The sequence below is a fragment of the Eleutherodactylus coqui genome, chromosome 5, assembly GCF_035609145.1.
Source record: "Eleutherodactylus coqui strain aEleCoq1 chromosome 5, aEleCoq1.hap1, whole genome shotgun sequence".
NCBI lineage: Eukaryota > Metazoa > Chordata > Amphibia > Anura > Eleutherodactylidae > Eleutherodactylus > Eleutherodactylus coqui.
Genome location: NC_089841.1, coordinates 255,912,324 through 255,935,395, shown reverse-complemented (window position 1 = coordinate 255,935,395; position 23,072 = coordinate 255,912,324). Strand labels below are relative to the sequence as shown.

Here is a 23,072-nt window from a genome sequence, read left to right as displayed (position 1 = left end):
TCAGGGTGTAATAATGTCTCACAATATGACCCACCAATATACCCCTTTCAGTACAATGTATTTAATCTCTAGGGGAAAAAACAATATGGCTACAATATATAAATTAAAAGATTACTATGACTTGATATAAAATACAAATAACTAAATATCACGAAGGTAAGGTACTCTAATAATATTTGTTATATACACATAGTCCCCTACTTTTGAACGTTTAAGTTACGAACATCCCAAGATGCGAACAATCTGTCCTGCACAGTATGATGTAATGCTATGGCATTACATCATACTGTGCAGGGAGCGGATAGGCTTCTATCAAGCCTGATAGAAGCCTGTCCGGTCAGATCGCTTGATAGGCACTCTGCATAGGGAGCCCTGGGGCCTTTCAGAAGGCCCCTAGCTGCCTAGCAACCGCACAGCGTCCTGCGATCTTATCGCGGGACACTGTACGGGACTCCTGAACATCGGGTGCCGGCCGTATCGCTCGTCGGAACTGTTAATGCTTTAAATATCGCTGTCTATTCTGACAGCAGCATTTGAAGTGTTAACAGTTCCGATGTGCGGCATGGCTCGTCGGAACTGCTACCGCCGGGTGTCCGCTGTAAGAAACAGCCGGCATCCAACGTTGTATGGAGCGGGATCCACCTGCGATCCCCTCCATACAACCATTTGTTTGGACATACGAACAAATGTACTTGCGAACAGGTTCCTGGAACGGAACCAAGTAGGGGACTATTTGAATTACAGGAACACTGTGTATAGACAAAATATTTAAGTTGCCAACTAACAATCAGATGGATGACTAGAGGAGGTGAATAGTGAATAGGACTGTTTACTACAGAAACAGATAAACTAAATGTTATATAAAAATGAAATTGGATTAGATAAAATGGCTACAGTAAATCTATCCATACACATGAATGGCTAGAATTCGTCCAATCGATTGTCCAATCAGATCGTTCATGCAAACAAGCCTTAACAACATGACACACTAAACTGGCAGATCAGTCAGAAAGTTAAGAAAAAACTGGCTTGCGCATAGAGTCACATGGTCGGCCATATTTGACTGATCACTGTGTCCCAAAAAAAGGGTTGTTTTTTCTGGACAAAGTTTCTGTGTTTCTTACAGACTTTTGAGTGCGAATTCCAAATTTGTGCTCAAATTTTGACTGTCAGGAACAGATTTACAGACAATAATCTTAATAGTAGAATAAAGAAGTGTAGATATAATTGCAATTAAATATGTGTTATAAACGTACTTATACACAGTAAATTCTGAATCAGGTAACCTACAGAGATAAGCAGGAGATAAGATTACCGGGCGGCCGATATGTAATAACAAGGGACCTCCACAAGTGGCATGAAGATATGGGAAGTTAGATGCAATGTTTGCAGGAGTCACGTATTTCTTTCCTATCCACCAGTGTTCTCCCTTGGAACATTCCGGCAGTAATCAGCCGACATCGCAGGCCTCCGTTTTCTTCATCCCATTTTTCGATTGCTCATGTGATAAGTCACTGCATCTCTTCTGGTAGACAATTTAGATAAATGAGGTGGATGGTTTTAATGGTCAATATACTGTAACACAATGGTACAATACTGAATATCTTATTTTCTTCCGATGTCTATAACTTCATTATCTTGCCTGACAGACAGTTTTGGTTTCCGTATTTGGATTCAGCACCCTGAATGTAGGGAAGAACACTGTTTACACAGGAAAATATACCCTGGTAACAGTGTTATGCCGTACACACAATGTACCCGACCACAGGAGAAAAAATACAACCTGGCAGAGCACATTTTTGATAGACTGACAACCATCAGCTACCGCGACCGGGTGAAAATTAGCCATTTCGTTCATCCTCTGTCTCAAGAGTATGGGAAACAAAAAATGGTCAGGGTGCTTATCAGAAGATGCTTAAAGAGTTTTCCAGGCGTCGCCGGCTGTCGATGCCGACATACAGTGGGGTCGGATTGATGGGAGTCCGCTTGCTGGGATATCCATCGACAGTCACAATTGCTGTCCATTGTCACTTATCACTTTCATGAATGGGTAGTGACAGATTGAGTATTTCCATCAATCGTCACAGTCGTTAAAAGGAACCTGTCATCAACTATAAACACCAGAAACTAAGTTATGGTGCTCACAGTTTAGGTGATGTGGAGCCTCTTCTCATACTCACCCAGGCCCGCATTCCTGTGGTTTTTCCCTGGCAAAGTCAGCGCACAGACAGCCTGACTCTTTTTAAAAGGGAGTACGCACATTCCCATTCATCTCCATAGGCGTACGTGTACACGGCCTTCTGAAAAGAGTCAAGCTGGTTGTGCGTGCGTGGAGTTTACCGGGGTCCACAGCATCTACGCTATAAGCACCATAACGTCATAAGTTTATGGTGCCTATGGCAGAAGTGTTAATGGACCCCTATTCTGACTCCCACTGATCACATAGTTCTGCCATTTCCTGTATGTTCATTGCATATTAATTGTACAGTGTACAGAAGGATAATGGTATGGGTGGCGTTATTAACTGTAGTGGGGGTGGATGGTGAGAATAATTCAACTGTATGTAGGTGGCAGCAATTTTTGCCCTACAAGTAATTGTACGACGTGTGGCAAGAGTAATCGAAACTAAATAGCCATATTACTTGTACTGTGTATAGTGGCTTTAAATGAGCAATGGCAGCATAAGGCATTGTTTGGATACTAAATGGTAGCATTGTGGCCAGTACTAACTGAATAATGTATTGGGGGGCTCTAAGTAGGCATTATCTGGGCTGTCTAATTTGGGAGAAAACAGAACTTCCATATTAACTGAGTGACATCAACTTTCTCTTGTATTCCTGTACCTGTACATACACAGATACTGGCTGGGCTAGTTTTATGTATCTTATTTTGTGCAAATAATGGACCCTTGTACAAAAGAAATAATCTTACTACTTGTGTCTCCCCTATTTACTAACTTGCAGCTACAAGCTTACACTGTTGTATAGTGTTCTGTATGATGCTTGTGTCCTACATAGAGATGGATAAGATCTGCTCTGTGCAAAGTGTCTAGACCCATCATGGCAGCTGGTCTCCAACCACCAGTTCATTGAAAGTAAAAAGTATACATACAGCAGAGGGGGAAACCTGGAGAAAAGGCTATATACAAATCTTATAATAGCCAGATAGTGCGTTATTTCTTATGTACATACATATAGCATATATGAATAGCATACATATATAGTACAATATATACTTATTCTATATATTTATGCTTTATGTCATAGTGATGGAAGAGGGATTTGTATGAAAGGATCCTCTCTCATTTGAATTATTTTACCCTTACTATTATTTGTATAATAAATCTGAAAAACAATGTAAATTGTATTTTTAGTTACTTAATCCCCAAAATTTGTTGTGTCCTTTAAAAGCCCGCATTAGTCCAGGCTTCAGATGATCACACTAATGGACAACAAGCAGAACAAAAACATAAACAAATCTGCTGTGTCTCAACTCCAGTCCCAGCTGTCCGATACCAAATCATACCATCCCCTGCCAAATGTGCAACCTCTGCTGATAGGAAATGTAAGATGTCTAGCTGGACACATATTTTATATATATAGTGTAATTAGCGTTATCTTTATTGCACCAAGGACCATAAGACCATGTTCTGTCGAGGTGGATTTTCTGTGTTGATATGCAAGTACAAAACAATGCTAGTCAGAGACCTTAGCAGAACCGCAGTCAATGGGGTCCGCTGGACGCAACTGGGGTCTGTCGTGTGTCAGATGTGTTACAGCGTTGTAGCTTCCATTATAAATGGAAGACCCAGAGCGAATGTGAACAATGCCTTACACAATGGCCATTGCAAACACATAGCAAAAAGGTGCTCTTTGTAACTGGTAACACCACTTTGGGCAAGAAAGGGGGGTCCCAAATATGGGACCTCACTCTGCTATGGCCTCCTGCACACGGGTGTATTTGCATTGCAGAGTCCGCGGCGGGCGTCCGCCTCCGGACTTCACAGCAAATACTGCCCATAGCAATCAATGGCAAACTGCCATTTCAGATAGCCCTGAGGATTTGGTGCAGAATTTACCACGGGTTGTGGTGTGTCTTGCGGGCTAACTTTGCCTCTGTTAAAGTACCCTAAGAGCTTTCATGCCCCTTTTTGTGCCCCTGTATGCCTTATACGAAAAACGTCACTTTTAGTGCACCCCCACATAGTGAAAATGCCCCCTTATGCCCACTCTCAGTAATGTCCCCTGTAGGCTGCCACTCAGTAATAATGTCCTATGTATATTCCTACTCCATAATAATGGCTTCTGTATGTGGTGGTAGGCCACGACTTTAGTAATAATATTCCCTCACTTAAATAATAATGCTGCCTTTCATGCTGTAGAATACCATACATATACCATATTCTTTACTGAATATGGGATTCCAGAGAACAGAACGCAAGGCTGTCACCCCCTGACTGTAAGCCCAGTACGCAGAATTCACACTGGGCTATTTGTGTATCATTAAGCATTCTATTTCCAATTACATTATAAGTATTAGAAGGCTAGGCTCTTAAATAATGGCACCACATTGTAATCATAACTCGGCCACACAGTGGCTACTATGGGTATTATTGTATCTTGTCACCACCAGGAAGCTAGGGGTTTGACAGGGCTTGCATTCCTGAAGGTCCTTGCAGCATCTGTAGTGATATTTGCCTGGCTTGGAGGGTTAGGGGTTAGTTTTCCTGTTAGGCTTAGATTTTTTTCTGTAAATGCTTCCATGTTACAGCTGTAACATGGAAGAATTTAGAGCTAATAATGTAAGCCTACAGAAAAACTAACTCTAACCCTCCAGCCCAGGCAAAAACCACTACAGACACTGCTGCTATCAGTGTCCCCGGAGCAGCCGTCACCCTTCCATCTCCTGCCACCCACAGCTGTGTATTATGGCTTCTAAGTGTCTCTCTTTCTGCTGTGACAGGGAAGCGCCGCTGCAGCAGAACTCAGCTACTCCCATTCACTGAAGCCTCCCTGCGTGCTCCCTCCTCAGCCCCCACCTGTTTATGCCAGTGGCAGCAGCCCCACTGCTTCAGGAGCCGAACGGCCGATCACCTCCCTCCACGCCGGGGAGAGTGACAGCACGGTCAGTAAGGGGAGCAGAGGTGAGAGACTACAGCCGCCGGGGAGAGACAGTGGGGTCAGTAAAGGGGAGATGGGAGCCCGGTGTCTGGTACTGCTCCCCTGCCTCCTCTACCTTCAGTACCTGTCACAGCCGCAGCTGCTGAGAGGCAGATGGGGAGCTGAGTAGCTTTCCCGCCAAAATATCTTCCCAACAGCCGCCGGACAACATTCTTAGTGACTGGCAGGACTTGTTAGGCCGAGGAAGGGGAGGCAGCCACCAGCCAATCAGGTACAGGGGGCGTCACCACCCTGTCAATCTTGTCTCCACCCCTACTTCCTGGTGGTGACAAGATACAATAATACCGCTGCTATGTGAGACCCCACTCTTAGGCCTAATGTCCACGACACGAAGTGCTTTCACTGCGGATGTGATGCAGATATCTGCAGTGGATGCACCGTGGATCATCTATAAAATGCTTAAAACGGATTTTTAAATGCTTATGGGTAACTGTGGATTATGGGGTTTTTCCACGCGCATGTACGCGCATGCACTGCAGATCATCTGCGCGCAAAAAAACCCCGCAACCACAGCTCCAAGCCAGATCAAATCCGCAGACCTAAAAGCATTCGTGGAAGCCCCATTCATTTCAATGCTTGGCTATCCGCAAGTGGACATTGGGCCTTAGGGGGGTTCACATATCATGTATGGACTTTCCTGCATACAAATGTTACTATTCCACTTCAGTATGTACAGTACAATGTGAGTAAATTACATTTTAACAAAGCCTGCTCACTAACAGCAAAAAGAATTCCGCTGCCGATTCGAATCATGTTGAGGATTTTCAAATCTGCAGCACGTTCTATTTGTTGTGGAAAATTCATTACGGGTTTTAATATAATGAATGAAATCCTGCAGCTAAATCCGCACGATAGCCAACAGAATCATGTGCAGATTTGATTACAGACTTTGGCGTGTATTTTTCATGTGTAAATACAGCAAAAACATTTTGCTGCCTGCGAAACCTGCCTTAACTTCATATTATGTAAGCAGTAACCTGTGAAGCTGCCGTCTGTTAATTAATGTCTTTTTTGCGGTGCTCCCGGAAGATAGAAGTCAGCAGATACGTCGTGCGCGTTATTAGGACACATTACACCTTTTTCTCACACTGCTTAAATTTAAACCTTTCACCATCTTTTAACAACACAAGTGTTAGCAAGTCTTCTTGGAGAAGTGGGAAACCAAAGCGGACTGAAGAGATACAAGATCTCATCATCAGAATGATACAAATGTTGCAACAACAGCTGCTTCATCCTATTGCCTATTCTTATAGGGGTTTTAAATGTTTTCCAGATGCACACCTACCCCATATTACACAGGGGACAATAACGCCTGTACAGGTAAGTTACGCTTTGAAAACAGCCTCGTGCGTCTTTCTAAGAATGGCTTCCCACAGACTTATTTGTACACGTATTTGCGCATGTAATACGCAGGGAATAGAACCCATTGTGCGTGTGCAAATAAAAACACAGCATGTTCTATCTTTCTGAGTATTTGCGTACCAAAGCTCCCATAGGAGGGAATAGGTGGGTGTACAAATGCGCACTCAATCCCCACGTAATTGCATATTACGCTGCACAATTTTGCCAAAAGCAAGCACAGCTGGAAGTAATTACGCTGCACAGCCTTTTTATTCATGGCAAGGATGTGTCCCATGCAGATGTGAAAGGTCCCTGTCAGCACGAAAAGTAAAAAAACGTGCGCAAAAAAGGCGCCTTCACAGCACAAAAACATGGCGTTACCGCGTGCCTTTTTGGCATTTGCTCGTGGGAAGCATGAGACTGAATGCAGCAGTGGCATAGCTCAGGCTCCTTTTACACGGAGCTACAAATCGTTGGCACAAATTACACTGTTCATACAGGCAGATAAATATTCTCCATTTTGTTCATAATGATTACTGTTCAAATTCGCAGGATCCAACGATTTTTTTTGTACATTTATCATTCTGTGTAAAAGGGCCTTAAAGCTATCAAAACAGAAAAAACAGTATAATGGACTCTTTCGTCTGATCTTTCATACTTCGGTTTAGCCCGATCACATGTTAGATGGCACATCTCGGCACAGGACCATCTTGCGATATTTTGTCCAGAGAAATGTCTAACACCAAACAGACCCCATTATAGTCAATGGTGTCCGTTCGGTGCCGCTCTGTTACATCATAAGACAGATCCTTTCGGCCAGTGGATTCCGTTTCCCTGATTCCATAATGGAGCAGGAAGACAGAAACCATACTGCATAGTGAGAAAGAAGCCTAACCTTGGATCAAATGAATTCATATGGTTAAGGCCTCATGTCCACGGGAAAAATCAGGCCCGCCGCGGATTCTTCATGTAGAATCCGTAGCGGGTCCCTCCTGCCCCGCGGACATGAGGCCTAAAAATAAGAATAAACTCACCTCTCCGGACGCTGTGGATCTTCCTTCCTTCGCGGCCGGATCTTTTTTCTTCGGCCCGGCAGATGTGCTTGGCACGCCGGCAGCGTGCCGCACGCATGTGCCGGGCACATCTGCCGGGCAGAAGAAAGAAGATCCGGCCGTGAAGGAAGGAAGAACCGCAGCATCCAGAGAGGTGAGTTTAATTCTAGTACGGGTGTTCCGCGGATCCGGACGGCTTCCATAGCCTGCGTGAGCCGTCCCCGCGGGAGACCCGCACTAAAATGGAGCATGTCGCATTTTTTTTCCTGCACGCGGATCTGCGCCTGAAGGGAAAAATGACATCCGCAGGTATTTAACTACCTGCGGGTGTCCAATGCATCCCTATGGGGCGCGGATCAGCGTGCGGGAAAAACGCTGCGGATTTTAAATTAGAATTATGCCAAGGACATGAGGCCTAAAAGTAATTCCAAATGAAAGGGCAGGCAGTACCGTTTTCTGGAAATTAAAGGGTTTTCGGAGAACAAAAAAACTTTGGTGGCAGCTGGGGGAACAGAGTATACAATACAGCTGATCCGGTCTTCTGTCAGACGCCATGGCGGCGGACCACCGAAATGGCAGTCCAGCGCCATGGTGGGTATATTCCTTTTATATAATTTTGGGCACAGAAAGTCCCTATAAGATTAGAGGCTAAACTTCAGTTGCAATCCTCCATTCAATCCAAAACATTTGTCAAATAGTCAGATGAAAGACCTTCCATTCTTTCGGGTACCTTTAGGCCTCCTTCCCACGAACGGATTTCTGCCGCGTAATTCGCGGCGGAAATCCGCTGCGTTGCCCGCAGCTATTAGGTTCTATTGAACCTAAGAGCCCAGGGCTCACGGTGCAGAATTCCACCGCGGAATTCCGCACCGTGAATTCAACCGTCCTCACCCGCGGCATGCTCTAAACAGGGTGACTGCCACCTGAATTCTTGCTGGAAACAGTGAATTTGGGTGATAATCATCCGGTCTACATGTGGCTGTGGACAGAGCAATAGGCAACAAATCATTGTTGGAGCCTGGTTTGTAGCAGAACTAAAATCCAAGTGGCTGTCGAGCCATTTAAACAGGAGTCGTTCAATGTTTGAGCAACTCCTATTAACTGGAAATTGGAGCAGGTGGCCAGAACAATCTCGAGCTCCCTCCGCCTCCATTCACTTGTAAAGCATACCGTGTTCCCCAAAGATAAGACACCCCCTGAAAATAAGACCTAGTAGAGGTTTCGCTGAAGTGCTAAATATAAGGCCTCCCCCTAGCTCTGTCCCTGCTGTGTGAGTCTGCTGTGATGAGCTCCCCCTGGTGGCCGGAAGCTGCAATACCGTCCCTGCTGTACAAGTGGTCCAGGAACTGCTGCGGGCGATCTGAAAATAAGATCTAGTGCATCTTTGGGAGCAAAAATTAATATAAGACACTGTCTTATTTTCGGGGAAACAGGGTAGGAGTGATAGTCAAGCAGTCGTCTGTGGGAGGACACTTATGGGACTGACAGTCATCTGGGGTAAAGGCAGCTTCAGTCCACAAAAGATCTGTCCTTGAAAGAATGTTTCCATAAAGACTGTTCCTCCTTCATCCAATATCACAGAAAGTGTTCTGCCTGTTTGAACAATAGTAACTACCAGAATAGATAAGTGTATTACTGTGACTGCAACACGATCGTTCATAATCATTGGTTGAATAGTTGTTCAACCATATACCTACTTCTAACTAATATATATATATATAGCCACCTATAGGGCTCCTGTCTACGGACAATCTTACATTGCGTTACGGCGATAATCCAGCCGCGAGTAATGCAGTGCACGCTTTCCATAGTGTTGCTACGGAAAGCGCCGGCCCCCTGTCCACAAGCGGAGAATCATAGCGATTCTCTGCTCGCAGGACTCAAATAGCGGCATGCTACAATTTGCTGCGATTCTCCGCGGTCAGCCTATCTGTCAGATAGGCTCACCGCAGAGAACTGACGGTTCTCCCCCCTGGTCCCCGATGGCAGAATATCGCTAGAGATCATCCGCCTTGCCCATGGACAGGGGGCCTTATGAAGCCATCTGAAGCATTGGATTTCAATGCATTCGTTCAGATGGGCAATTTTCTAGAGCCTAAAATCGGCCATCCGGAAAAGATAGCACATAAGCTGCCGATTCCAGTGGCCGCTTTTACACGCCGCTGGAAAAGATAGGTCTTGCCTTATTTTTTGGCCGCAATCAGCCGACGTCTCCCATAGAAGCAAAAGGGAGGGGGAGGGAGTTTAGCACAACTAGCGCTGCTAAACTCCCTTTGCCGGCAGCTCCCATAGGCTTCTATTGCTGCGATCAGCCGGCAAAGGAAAGGGAAGGAAGTTGGCATCACTAAAGTATCTTCCCCTGGCCAACGGAATTCCAGGCTGAGAAGTATATACACTGCACTCAGTCGTGTGAATAAGCGAAAAAACGCAAGATTTAGGCGCGTCTTTCTCTCATTCATGTAAATTTCAGCCGTGATGTGGGGGGCGAAAAATCACAACGCCCATGTGAATAAAGCCTTATGGCCTTATATAATCATTCAGTGTGAACACACCTAACGAATGAACAATGAATGATAATTTGTTCGCTCGTTGTTCATTTTATGCAGGCATGAAAATTGTTTGTTCATTTGCAGTTGGATAGGCTTAAACCAACACATCTCTTCCTTGGTTCTGGGGAATAGCCATAGCCAGCACCTCTATAGCAATCACAAAGACATAATTCTCAAACACATATGCCTCTTCAACTCGAAAGTACTCAAATACATGCAATGATGGTTATCCTGGATCATCTATACTGCACACATCAAACACCCGCAGGACGAACACACCTTGTTTTATGTGGCCCGCTGGCATTCCACACCCAATGGTGGCAGTACAGCCTCTGTGACCGCTGACCTCTCCTCCCCTGGTGTCTGCATGCATCGTCCTGTACGCAGTGGAGACGCCAAGGGGAGAGTTCAGCAGTCATAGACTCAGCAGCAACTGCCGCCAGACTGGAGCCACTGGCTGGGTAAGTGGAATGCCTATAGGGATGCTAAGCGGGCAGAGGCCAATAGGGAAATCACGTTTACAACCGGGACTACTATGGGGGTCACTTATGACTACTGGAGCCAATATAGGAGACACTACTACGATTTGAGCCACTATATGGGTCGCTATTACTACTGGGGCCACTTACTACTGAGGGCATTTTGAAGGACCTTATTACTACTGGGGCCACTATGGGAGTCACTGTTACTGGGGTCACTATTACTACTGGGGCCACTATGGGAGTCACTAATAACTGGGGTCACAATTACTACTGGGGCCACTATGGGAGTCACTATTACTACTGGAGCCACTAAGGGGGTCACTATTATTACTGGGGTCACTATTACTACTGGGGCCACTATGGGAGTCACTATTACTGGGGTCACTATTACTACTGGGGCAACTATGGGAGTCACTATTACTGGGGTCACTATTACTACTGGGGCCACTATGGGAGTCACTATTATTACTGGGGTCACTATGGGGGACCCTATTGCTACTGGGGTCATATGGGAGTTGCTATTACTACTGGGTCCATAGAGGGGGGGAGGTCACTACTACTATGCAGTCTGAGGCTAGTTTCACACAAGCGTTTTATCGTGGCTATTTTGCCAAGATAAAATGCTGTCTGAAAATTGCGACAGTCTGAAGCATTGGATTCCAATACATCCGTTCAGATGGGCGATTTTCTGGCGAGTAAAATCGTCCGTCTGGAAACTATAGCGCATACGGTGTGCATTACGGCCGGCTGCTTCTATGCGCAGCTGGAAAAAAATAGGACTTGTCCTATCTTTTGCGGGAATACACCGGTAGTTCCCATAGACTCTTATCGAAGCCTATGAGAGCCGTCAGAAAGGGGAAGGGGGAGGGAGTTTAGCAGCGGCTTGCGTTGCTATAGTCCCTCCCCATCCCCTTGCCGGCAGCTCCCATAGGCTGGGGCAGAGAGGAAGTTTGGCGCACTAGCTCTGCTAAGCTTCCGCCCCCTCCCTTTGCCGGCAGCCAATAAGGGACGGAGAGGGGAAGGGAGTTTAGCAGAGCTGAACTCTCTCCCCTCGGCCGATGGTATTCGGGGCTGCGGTGTATATATTCCGTCTGAATGGGTGAGAAAACGGGAGATGCGAATTTGTAAAATTCGCAGCGCCCGTGTAAAAGTGCTCGTACCATTACAATCGGCCCTTTGAAGACCGACATAAACTGATGTGGCCCTTGGTGAAAATCGATTTGACACCCCTGATCTATAGGATACATTAATTCAATGCATATAGGTTACACCAAATATGTGCAGTGTGAAAAGGAGGAAGAGTCCACAAAGGTAATTCTAGTTTTAAAGGGAATCATAAGGATGTGATTTTTACAGTCGACGAAATACCAGAACATGATTAACGGACAGCAATATATTCATGTAAAGCTTTTCTCTACTAAAACCATACAGAGCTGCAATCAAGCAACCTTTAATCTCTCTGCAAAGCAATGCATGCAGAGAGCGGAGTCACTTTACCATGGCTATTAATCTGAGTTCTCCTCCAGTGCAAAGTCCTAAGCTGTCATTTTGCCAGGGATATTGACAGCAGTGCTTTGCAAGTGCCAAGCAGGGGTATTCTGATACCATAAGAATGCAGAAGTAAGTGACATGGGGATACATGAGCCCACCTATAAATACATACATGAATCTCTGCACATGACGTGCTGGCCCGTTTAAAGAGCCAGACATCCTCCTGATCACATACTTTCACTGCTGGTGATGTTTAATGTCCCTCGAAAACTCAATGCAGCACATTTATATATAATCAAAGTCAAAAATTGAATATAAATGTGCTCCTATTATGATCACCTTGTATGAATATAAATGTTCCTTCAAAGGTTCTCAGAGCTGGAGATATGTGAGAAAACGTAGGGATCATTGTGGCAGAGATTTCCATGGCTCTCCTGTCAGTAATCCTACTGCAAAACACTACAGCTTCCACCAATATGACATGGCTGATGTACCCAACTGCACAAGAAATAAGAGGATGATGCATAATATTACGCAGATTGTATGACCTATTACTGCATACATGGAAATCTGTTTTTCATCTACAGATTTATTACATCCAACTGCAAGAACACTGTTCAATCTATTCACTGTTTTAACCTAATCCAAACCAGATTGAAGCTGGAGAATAAGGAGAATGGCATCTTATTGCTATGAGTTCAGGAAAACGGCTCATGTCACAAGGTCTTAGCTTGTTACAAAGTATTAAACTTGTTTTGCCTGCTGAAATTTCTTTCCATGCATTCTTTGTACTTGAAAGAATCTGACTTCACTGATATCAATGGAAAAGAGCTCTTAAATCCAACACAAATGTAACAACGGTCCCATGGGTTCTGCTCAACATGACACTCCACAATCCAGTCTAGAGTCTTTGCAGCAAGCAATGTGAAGGTAAGGATCAGTGAGCCGTCAGTACAGCAATACTTTTACACTTGAAACTCTTATTTTGAAACTATTTTATTGCATTAACTAGGAATATGCTAATATGATGTAATTAACAGAATTTCTCCATTTACGGGCAGGAGTGTTCATAATAATGAGGCAGCATATAAATAATATTCCCCTTCTGATGCCCTTCATGTGCCATCAGCAGACTGAAGAGACTAAACACCGTGAAAACCCACTGAGAATGCCAATCACAAAATACAGGCTGCCATACACTGCTTATACTGAACCACCCTAAATATGTCGCAAATCATTCACTTTAGGGCTTATTCAGACATCCGTATATCGGCCGGATTTTCACGCCCGGCCAACATACGCTGTCCCTCTCTGCAGGGGAGGAGGCGGGACGGGAGCAGTGCAATGAGCTCCCGCCCCCTCCTCGCCCCTCACCACTATTTGCAATGGGAGGGGGCAGAACTTAGCTCCGCCCCATCCCACCCCTCCCATTGCAAACAGTGGTGAGGGCCAATGAGGGGACGGCATGTTAAAAAGTTGCATTTAAAATGCTACTATGAGAAGCATTAGATTTCAATTGCTTCATTCAAACGAACGATTTTTTGCCACGTAAAAAACTTGCACTAGAAAAAAATAGGACGTATGCGACCGTTTTTGGTCACTTTTTTTATACGGCGCATGAAAAGATAGGTCTTGCCTTATCTTTTGACGTAATACGCAGCAAGCTCCCATAGACTTCTATAGCAGCAGGAAAAAAAGGGAGGGTTAGGGAGTTACCCTGCGTACTACGCTGGGAAAAGAAGACAGTTTACGCTAATTAAGCATTAATTGTCAATCCTAGCATTTTCTTCTGATCGTTGCTTGCCATCACTTCTGCCTGTTTTTTTAACATACACGCAGAAGCGAACCCGTGCAAATGGCTTTAAATACGCTAATTAAGATTGGGACTTGATCGGGTCAAATCTTCATTAATGCGATTATATGGTGCGTATGGGCAAACGTAAAAAACCGCATACAGTCGTGGGAAGGAGGCATAAGCGACAGGAGCTTGGCTTTAAATGTTTCAAAGTATGTCTTCCTTTTCAAATTAGCAAAATTTACATAATTACAAGATGCACTCAAATAATTGTACTGCTAAAACCTAGAAAGTCCTAGTACTGTGGGTAAACTGTATCCTTACAAAGCTTCCTCACTGTTCTGGGCTTGAATTTCAAAAGTATGTAAATCCTGCCCATAGAATAAGAAACCACGCTGCATGGTAAGATCATATGCCAAGGCTCATGTTGTTGCATCATTATGGCGTTCTGCTCACATGGAATTGCCAAGAGGCTGTAGAAGGTAACAGTGATATAGAAGGCAACAGTGACACTGCGCAGGCAAAAAATCTCACAGATACAAATGCATAATCCTTAGTATCCAAAGTGCTTTGCACAGAATGCCACATGGTAACAGCTTTCTGTCACCAGAGAAGAAAATAAAGCTTTCCTATACAGGAATTTACAGCACTGTGAAATAAACAGAGCAGACAGTACAGGTCCTGGATACAACACTGGGGTCTAGTGCTTGCAGGAGTCCCATGCTGAGTCCCAGTCTACTTGTCATACGCTGCTGTCACATGACAAATTAAAGCCCCTAATAATCATGTGACTGGCTAAAAAGCTGTATATAACAAGAACAACGGGGTCCGTCTCCGCCTTGGACTCCTTGAAGCCAATACTGAAAGCTTTTATAGATGTATCCTCTGACATAGTTTTCCTCTGTGGAGCACCACAATAAATGCTGTGAACTTCCATGCTATATCTACACCAGGCTTCTCTCCGCACGCTACAGAAAGAGCATTATAAAGTCTGAAAAAATACAATAACACCTATGTTGATGGGAAAGAGAACTCTGTGCTGCAAATTATATGTTCTGTAAATTGCCGGAACATAAATTATACACCAAAAAGAAAGACGTCTTGTGACATTTTAAGGCTGCATGACGTTCAGAACTACACAGAGGCTTGTTGGAGAGAAAGGACAAAGGCACCTAGCTACAAAGAACCAACTGGAAAATACATAGCTACCCCCAGTGACCAGGTGCTGCTGGGGAGATATATAGCTACATAGCTACCCCCAGTGACCAGGTGCTGCTGGGGAGATATATAGCTACATAGCTACCCCCAGTGACCAGGTGCTGCTGGGGAGATATATAGCTACATAGCTACCCCCAGTGACCAGGTGCTGCTGGGGAGATATATAGCTACATAGCTACCCCCAGTGACCAGGTGCTGCTGGGGAGATATATAGCTACATAGCTACCCCCAGTGACCAGGTGCTGCTGGGGAGATATATAGCTACATAGCTACCCCCAGTGACCAGGTGCTGCTGGGGAGATATATAGCTACATAGCTACCCCCAGTGACCAGGTGCTGCTGGGGAGATATATCGTCGCCTGGAGGGTGCATAGTCTGCACCCAATGTGCAGCCAGATAAAGGATCAATAATGACACTTGTACACAAAAGTGTTAAGAAATCTATATATGCAGCGTCTTTGTGAAGCGCTTACTGTTCTGCCTAAGGGTCCATTCACATGGGCGAGTGCAAAATCAGTCCAAGATACCTGGACTGATATTGCACTTGTAAAATTGCGATTCTGGATGCAAGAACGATGCGTTTTTGCTTAGGCCTCCTTCACACGGGCGACACTGCATCGCTGCGAGAAAAATCGCAGCAACATCGCATCGCTGCACCGTGCGATATCGCTGCGATTTTCTCACAGCAATACCGCGATTTTGTAGCGCTACAAAGTCGCATGTGACGCTACAAAATTGCGCGACTTTGTAGCTTCACGTGCGAGGATTTTCGGGGGGCTTGAAATATAAGCCCTACCCCGAAAATAAGCTGTAACTAAAGGAGAAAAAAAAAAAAAAAGGATACATCACCTCTTCCGCGCTGTCTGGGGCGCCGCTGCATCTTCTTCCCTGGTTCGGCACTGATCTTCTTCATCTTCTGGCCAGGGATTGAAAAATCCCCGGCTGCTGGAAGCGCTGGCTGTGATTGGCTAAGTGTCAGCCAATCACAGCCTGCGCTTTCAGGAGGCGGGGATTTTTGAATCCCCGGCCAAAAGAGAAGAAGAAGATCAGTGCCGGACCTGGGGAGAAGATGCGGCCGGGCTGACAGTGCGGGAGAGGTGATGTATGTGTTTTGTTTTTCCGGCAGTTAGGGCTTAGATTATAACTTTGACAGTAGCATTTACTACTGTCAAAGTTGTATCCATCACATGCAAACCGCATTTTCATGCGATACAACAGAGAGAAAGGCTCCATAGGGAAACATGGGCTACAAAACCTCATAAGTCACTGGCATATCGCCGGACCTGCGAGGTTTGTGTGTCGTTTTGTAGCATGCTACAAAATATCTCATGTGTGAAGGAACCCATAGGAAAGCATGGGCTTCTCATAGATGCGATTTGTAGCATTGTAGGAACGCTACAAAACCGCGCGACTTTGTCACCCGTGTGAAGGAGACCTTAAAAAATTAATTTTATCGCATCTATGTACTTGCAATTTTCACACTCGTGAAAAAAATAAATAAATGAAAAAAATCCCAAATGCTTGCAATAGTCATCAATGCAAAAGTCATCAAAAATTGCATGACACATATCAAATGACATATGAGTATCATGTGATTATTTAAAAGCTCCCATAGGGAATACAGGGTGATTCCTCGAGAAGAATCACCCCCCAAAAAAGTTATATAGTGATTTTTCAATATCGTAGAACATCGTTTCTATGAATAAACACATTTAAATCAATGTGTAATTTCCAAGCTCGAGTTCTGTCCATATCACTATCGGACAGAACTCGCGCATGAGAGCCGCCTGGGTGAATGCAGATGAAGCGAGAAGGATAGTGAGTGACTTCTTGCTCAGCATAACCAGGCAATCTTTCAACTTTGAACGGATTCCGTAGCAAATGCAGCCCATACCATGCTATGGCAATCCGTGATTTCCTGCCCACGAGTGGAAATCAATTGCAATTTTCCGCTCGCGAGGGAGAAATCGCAGCATGCTGTGATTTTGTGCAGGATACGCACAGTAGGCTTCCATTGAAGCTGTCCGTCCCGCGGCACTTCCACAGCGAACACTGCAGAAGTATCACCGGATACGTGTCATTGAAGGAATGCCAGCACCTACTGCGCATGCGCAACAAAGTGCAGGCGGGCACATCTGCAGCGCTCACAGAAGACGGCGGATAGGTACGTAGAGGTCACCAGCCGGGCACTGGGTCGACTTCCGCTGCGGGAATCCCGTATGTGGGGTCCGACCCGCCCGTGTGCAGGAAGTCTTAGGCACTTGCGCAGCCAGCAGCAGTCCTGTGTAATGTCACACTTATAGAAGGCGGTCTATTGCAAGGTGTGGTGCAACGTGTGAACCCAGCCTTGATAGGGTTAGGCTGCCTGTTCCTGGGCATTGCGGTATCCCACGGTGGGGATCCGCAGCAGGATACCGCCCGGGAGCAGGAGCCAGCAGATGGATCTCCGCTGTCAGCCTATCTGACAGATAGGCTGACCGCGGAGAATCGCAGTAAATTCACAGCATGCTACGAATTGCCGCCCGTAAGCGGAGAATCGCAATGATTCTCTGCTCATGGACGGGGGGGGGGGGGGGAGAAGCGCTCTCCATAGCAACGCTACGGAGAGCTTTCACTGCGTTACCCGCGGCCGGATTATCGCCGTGGGGAACGCAATTCAAACCCGCCCATGGACAGGAGGCCTAAGGCTCTCTTTAGGATGGTTCCTGGATGGGAAGAATATGTGAGACGGAGACCCCCTTGGTCTGCATCTCACATGGCTTCAGCCCGTCAGTTTTTAAAACTGGATAGAAAAGCTCCACGGCGCCAAATATTCTGCATGGAGTACGAAGACCAGAATGGAGCCAATGCTGAGCTCCTAAAATGTAATGTGAAAGAAGCCTCATCATGCAAGATATCTACTTGTTTAATACTTGATCTAATAGTTAATCTACTATTGGTGCTTTATAACCTTTTAAGGCTATAGTCATATCAGCAAGCACGTTATCGTGCTGAAAAACTTGGCCCGATATCGTACTTGCCAACGTGCGTTTTTCATGCAGATGCAAGGCATTTTTGATCCAAAAACACCTTGCATCGCTTCTGTGAAATTGTGATTCTCAAGTGTGTGCTTCACACGCATCAGAGGATCACAAGTGATTTCCATGGATTTCAATGGGAAAAGCACATAATTGAAGTTGCAAGACACATAAATCTCGCACAAATATGAAACCCACTCTTTTGAATGGGTTCATTCACATTAGCAATGTTATCCTGCATGGCATCGTGTTGCTGTGCAGGAATCACAATCGTTCAGTGAACATGGCCCTACAATGCTATCATGTTACATACAAGCCCCTAACTATGCGACTTTCTAAAGAGGCTTTCATCTAAGGCCCCCTGTCCATGGGGGCCATAGCATTGCTATGGAAAGCACCGGCCCCGTGTCCACAAGCAGAGAATCATTGCGATTCTCCGCTCGCGGCCGGCAATTCTAGCCATGCTGCGAATTGCCCCAATTCTCCACGGTCAGCCTAGCTATCAGATTAGGCTGACCGGTGAAGATTCGTCTGCGGCTCCTGCTCCCGGGCGGCGGCTCCCGTGGCAGAGCTCCACCGCGGGATACCGCAACGCCCGTTGACAGGGGGCCTAAAAAGGTAGTGACTCAAAAAGTGGATGCACAGTATCAGCAACACCTGATACCCTACCACACGTGTTTCCGAATAATATAGACATATAGGGGGAGATTTATTAAAATAAAAGCTGCTCTGTGATTGGTTGCTAGGGGCAACCAAGACACTTTTTGTTTTAGACAGTTTCATACATCTTCTCCAAAGTATTGCATCTGTCACTAGAATATAATTCTTGAGGCAGTGTTCCCCAACTCCAGTCCTCAGGGCCCCCCACAGGTCATGTTTTCAGGATATCCTATAGAAAGAACACCTGTGGCAATGTGTGAGGCACTAACAATAATTACATCACCTGTGCAATGCTGGGGAAATCCTGAAAACATGACCTGTTGGAGCGCCTTGATGAATGGAATTGGCAAAGGCCGGGTCACATCTGTGCTGGAACCTCCGTTCGGAAGTTCTGTTGCAGATCCGGCACAAAATACTGTGAGAAAGTGCACAGCGCATGTCAATTTAGATACAGACTTTGTGCGGATTATTTCCGCAGATTGTGGAGCACAAATCTCATCCACTTTGCCTCTACTGTGAATGCTGTGGAATTTCCGTGCGTAGGGTCCCAACGGAAATTCCGCAGCAAATCAACTGCCTAGACCAATGTATAGGCTGCGTGATACGCAGAGAAATAGAGCATGTGCGATCTATCTCTCATGTATATCTAGATGCACACTGACTTTCAATGACTCCATTCACCACGTATCACGCAGTCGTGGGCATGAGCCCTAACAACGTGGGATCCTGCGAGCTAGGACGTACAAAGGATGGTACATGTTTAGCGGGACTTCTCGGAGACCTGACTCGTCCTAAGGCTGCCTGCACATGACCGGGTCGGATTCTGCATACGGGATCCAACCGTGTGCCCGGCCGGTGACTGCCCCGCGTACCTGTCTGCGGTCTTCTTATCTGTATTTGGAATGATGCAGATCCCGCGACCTTTCCACAATGATGATTGCAGAATGGGCGCGGGTCAGACGGCTTCCATTGACTTCAATGGAAACTGTCCGCACTGAATCTGCGAGTGGAAAATCGCAATTGATTTCTGCTTGTGGGGAGGAAAAAAAAGCTTTTCCATAGCCTGCTATGGGCGGTATTTACTGCGGAATTCGGAGGCGGATGCAAATGTAAGTCCGGCCGTGTGCAGGCGGCCTAAGGATCAACCGAATTGAGCAAGAGGGATGGCTGAAGTAATGGACATAACTGAATGAGCGCACTGAAGTCCTGTCATAAAAGCAAGTTATAAGCCATGATATCATTGCTCATAGGATAGAGGCACATATAAGCGGTGCGGTACCAGGACTGCAGACGTAATACAAGAACATAGCAGTGTATATGTACAGCTAGCGGTATAAAGTCTATGAGGGCTGTAAGAAGCCAACAACTCTGAAACTTTCTACCTGTTACCTCAGGGACATATATATATACATACACACACAGGTAGATTGTTGGGAGGTCCACTCCATTACACATTATACATTAGAAGCCCTAGGTGACAGCAGCAGTCCTGTCCTGTCGCCCTCACACGAGGTGAGGGAGCAGTCCTGTCCTGTCGCCCTCACACGAGGTGAGGGAGCAGTCCTGTCCTGTCGCCCTCACACGAGGTGAGGGAGCAGTCCTGTCCTGTCGCCCTCACACGAGGTGAGGGAGCAGTCCTGTCCTGTCGCCCTCACACGAGGTGAGGGAGCAGTCCTGTCCTGTCGCCCTCACACGAGGTGAGGGAGCAGTCCTGTCCCCCTCACACGAGGTGAGGAAGCAGTCCTGTCCCCCTCACACGAGGTGAGGGAGCAGTCCTGTCCCCCTCACACGAGGTGAGGGAGCAGTCCTGTCCCCCTCACACGAAGTGAGGGAGCAGTCCTGTCGTGTCCCCAGCAGCAGTCCTGCCATGTCCCCAGCAGTACCAGTCCTGCCATGTCCCCAGCAGTACCAGTCCTGCCATGTCCCCAGCAGTAGTCCTGTCATGTCCCCAGCAGTACCAGTCCTGCCATGTCCCCAGTACCAGTCCTGCCATGTCCCCAGCAGTACCAGTCCTGCCATGTCCCCAGCAGTACCAGTCCTGCCAAGTCCCCAGCAGTACCAGTCCTGCCAAGTCCCCAGTAGCAGTAGTCCTGCCATGTCCCCAGCAGTAGCAGTCCTGCCATGTCCCCAGCAGTAGCAGTCCTGTCATGTCCCCAGTAGCAGTCCTGCCATGTCTCCAGTAGCAGTCCTGCCATGTCCCCAGCAGTAGCAGTCCTGCCATGTCCCCAGCAGTAGCAGTCCTGCCATGTCCCCAGCGGTACCAGTCCTGCCATGTCCCCAGTAGCAGTCCTGTCATGTCCCCAGTAGCAGTCCTGCCATGTCCATAGCAGTAGTAGTCCTGCCATGTCCCCAGCAGTAGCAGTCCTGCCATGTCCCCAGCAGTAGCAGTCCTGCCATGTCCCCAGCGGTACCAGTCCTTCCATGTCCCCAGTAGCAGTCCTGTCATGTCCCCAGTAGCAGTCCTGCCATGTCCATAGCAGTAGTAGTCCTGCCATGTCCCCAGCAGTAGCAGTCCTGCCATGTCCCCAGTAGTAGTCCTGCCATGTCCCCAGCAGTAGCAGTCCTGCCATGTCCCCAGCAGTAGCAGTCCTGCCATGTCCCCAGCAGTAGTCCTGTCATGTCCCCAGCAGTAGCAGTCCTGCCATGTCCCCAGCAGTAGTCCTGTCATGTCCCCAGCAGTACCAGTCCTGTCAGGTCCCCAGTAGTAGTCCTGCCATGTCCCCAGCAGTACCAGTCCTGCCATGTCCCCAGCAGTACCAGTCCTGCCATGTCCCCAGCAGTACCAGTCCTGCCATGTCCCCAGCAGTAGTAGTCCTGCCATGTCCCCAGCAGTACCAGTCCTGCCATGTCCCCAGCAGTAGTAGTCCTGCCATGTCCCCAGCAGTACCAGTCCTGCCATGTCCCCAGCAGTACCAGTCCTGCCATGTCCCCAGTAGTAGTCCTGCCATGTCCCCAGCAGTAGTCCTGCCATGTCCCCAGCAGTACCAGTTCTGCCATGTCCCCAGCAGTACCAGTCCTGTCATGTCTCCAGTAGCAGTCCTGCCATGTCCCCAGCAGTACCAGTCCTGTCACGTCTCCAGTAGCAGTCCTGCCATGTCCCCAGCAGTACCAGTCCTGTCATGTCTCCAGTAGCAGTCCTGCCATGTCCCCAGCAGTAGTAGTCCTGCCAATTCCCCAGCAGTAGTAGTCCTGTCCCCCTCACATGAGGTGAAGCAGCAGTTCTGTTATGTCCCCAGCAGCAGCCCTGTCATTAGGTAAGATAACGCACGGTTCCCGCGTCCTGTCAGCCATGCCAGCGCCTGACACAGCCGGCTCACTTGTGGCTGCCGCCGGCCCCTCCACAGACATTGCATGCAGTCACTTACGCGCACTCCTTGTCCATGTCCGTCTCTCTCATGTCTCCACTTCTTCCCTCTCTCTCTGTGGTGCCGGATGCTCTCCAAATTTCCTGTGCCTGTCCCGCTCCCCAGACCCGTTAGCTTCCCTCTGGCCACCCCCACTGCTGCCCTGTCTCTTCCCAGACACAAAGGGCTGAGCGAGCAGGACGGAGCGCCGGGAAGCGGCCACCTTGTCGGGGCTGACAGCAACTTTCCGTCACTTTCCCGTCACATCCATGGGAGCGGGACGCCGGCGAAATGAGACCAAATCACGGGGCTGCCGCTAAATGTGTCCCCGAGCGTCCCCGGCCGCGGCTGCTGGTAATGTCCCCGTCCTGCAGGCGGGTGCAGCAGCAGTGAGGTGCCCTGGCACTGCCCAGATAGCCCTCTAGTGATGCCCTGCTCCCTTTGTTCTTCCTTCTTCATCCAGCTGCCCCATCCTATCAGATTCAGCTCCTATGTTTTCCGCTCCTCACTTTATTTCCAGTCTCTTTGGAGGCGGATGTCTCCCTCTGCTGCCAGAGAAAATGACATTTTTACGCTTTTCCTCATTTTTTTAATCCTTTTCTTTGAGACGTAAGATAAGAGGAGTGGGAGACGCCTGGCGTGTACGATGAGGTCTCCGGCGTGTACGATGAGGTCTCCGGCGTGTACGATGAGGTCTCCGGCGTGTACGATGAGGTCTCCGGCGTGTGCGATGAGGTCTCCGGCGTGTGCGATGAGGTCTCCGGCGTGTGCGATGAGGTCTCCGGCGTGTGCGATGAGGTCTCCGGCGTGTGCGATGAGGTCTCCGGCGGACCTTCTGGCCTTTTTGGAACGCAAAACCGCATTTGAGATGGATGTTTTTTGCACGTGCAAAATATACGATGCGCTGAGAATAGAACGCATTGATTTCAACGGGTTCGTTCGC

The 23,072-nt window shown here is 47.3% G+C and overlaps 1 protein-coding gene across 2 annotated transcripts in view; it reads right to left on the bottom strand.

Annotated features, from left to right (window-relative positions):
• The window catches only part of HOMER3 (homer scaffold protein 3), a 124,988-nt gene extending 102,401 nt beyond the window's left edge, over positions 1 to 22,587 (bottom strand). For both annotated transcript variants that reach the window (XM_066604547.1, XM_066604546.1), the window contains exon 1: positions 22,151 to 22,587. Coding sequence is in view for 1 of the 2 variants with exons in the window: in XM_066604546.1 (XP_066460643.1) it covers positions 22,151 to 22,182 (32 nt within the window). In the remaining variant the exon portion in view is untranslated. The remainder of the gene's footprint in view (positions 1 to 22,150) is intronic.
• Between the last annotated feature and the right edge of the window lie 485 nt (positions 22,588 to 23,072).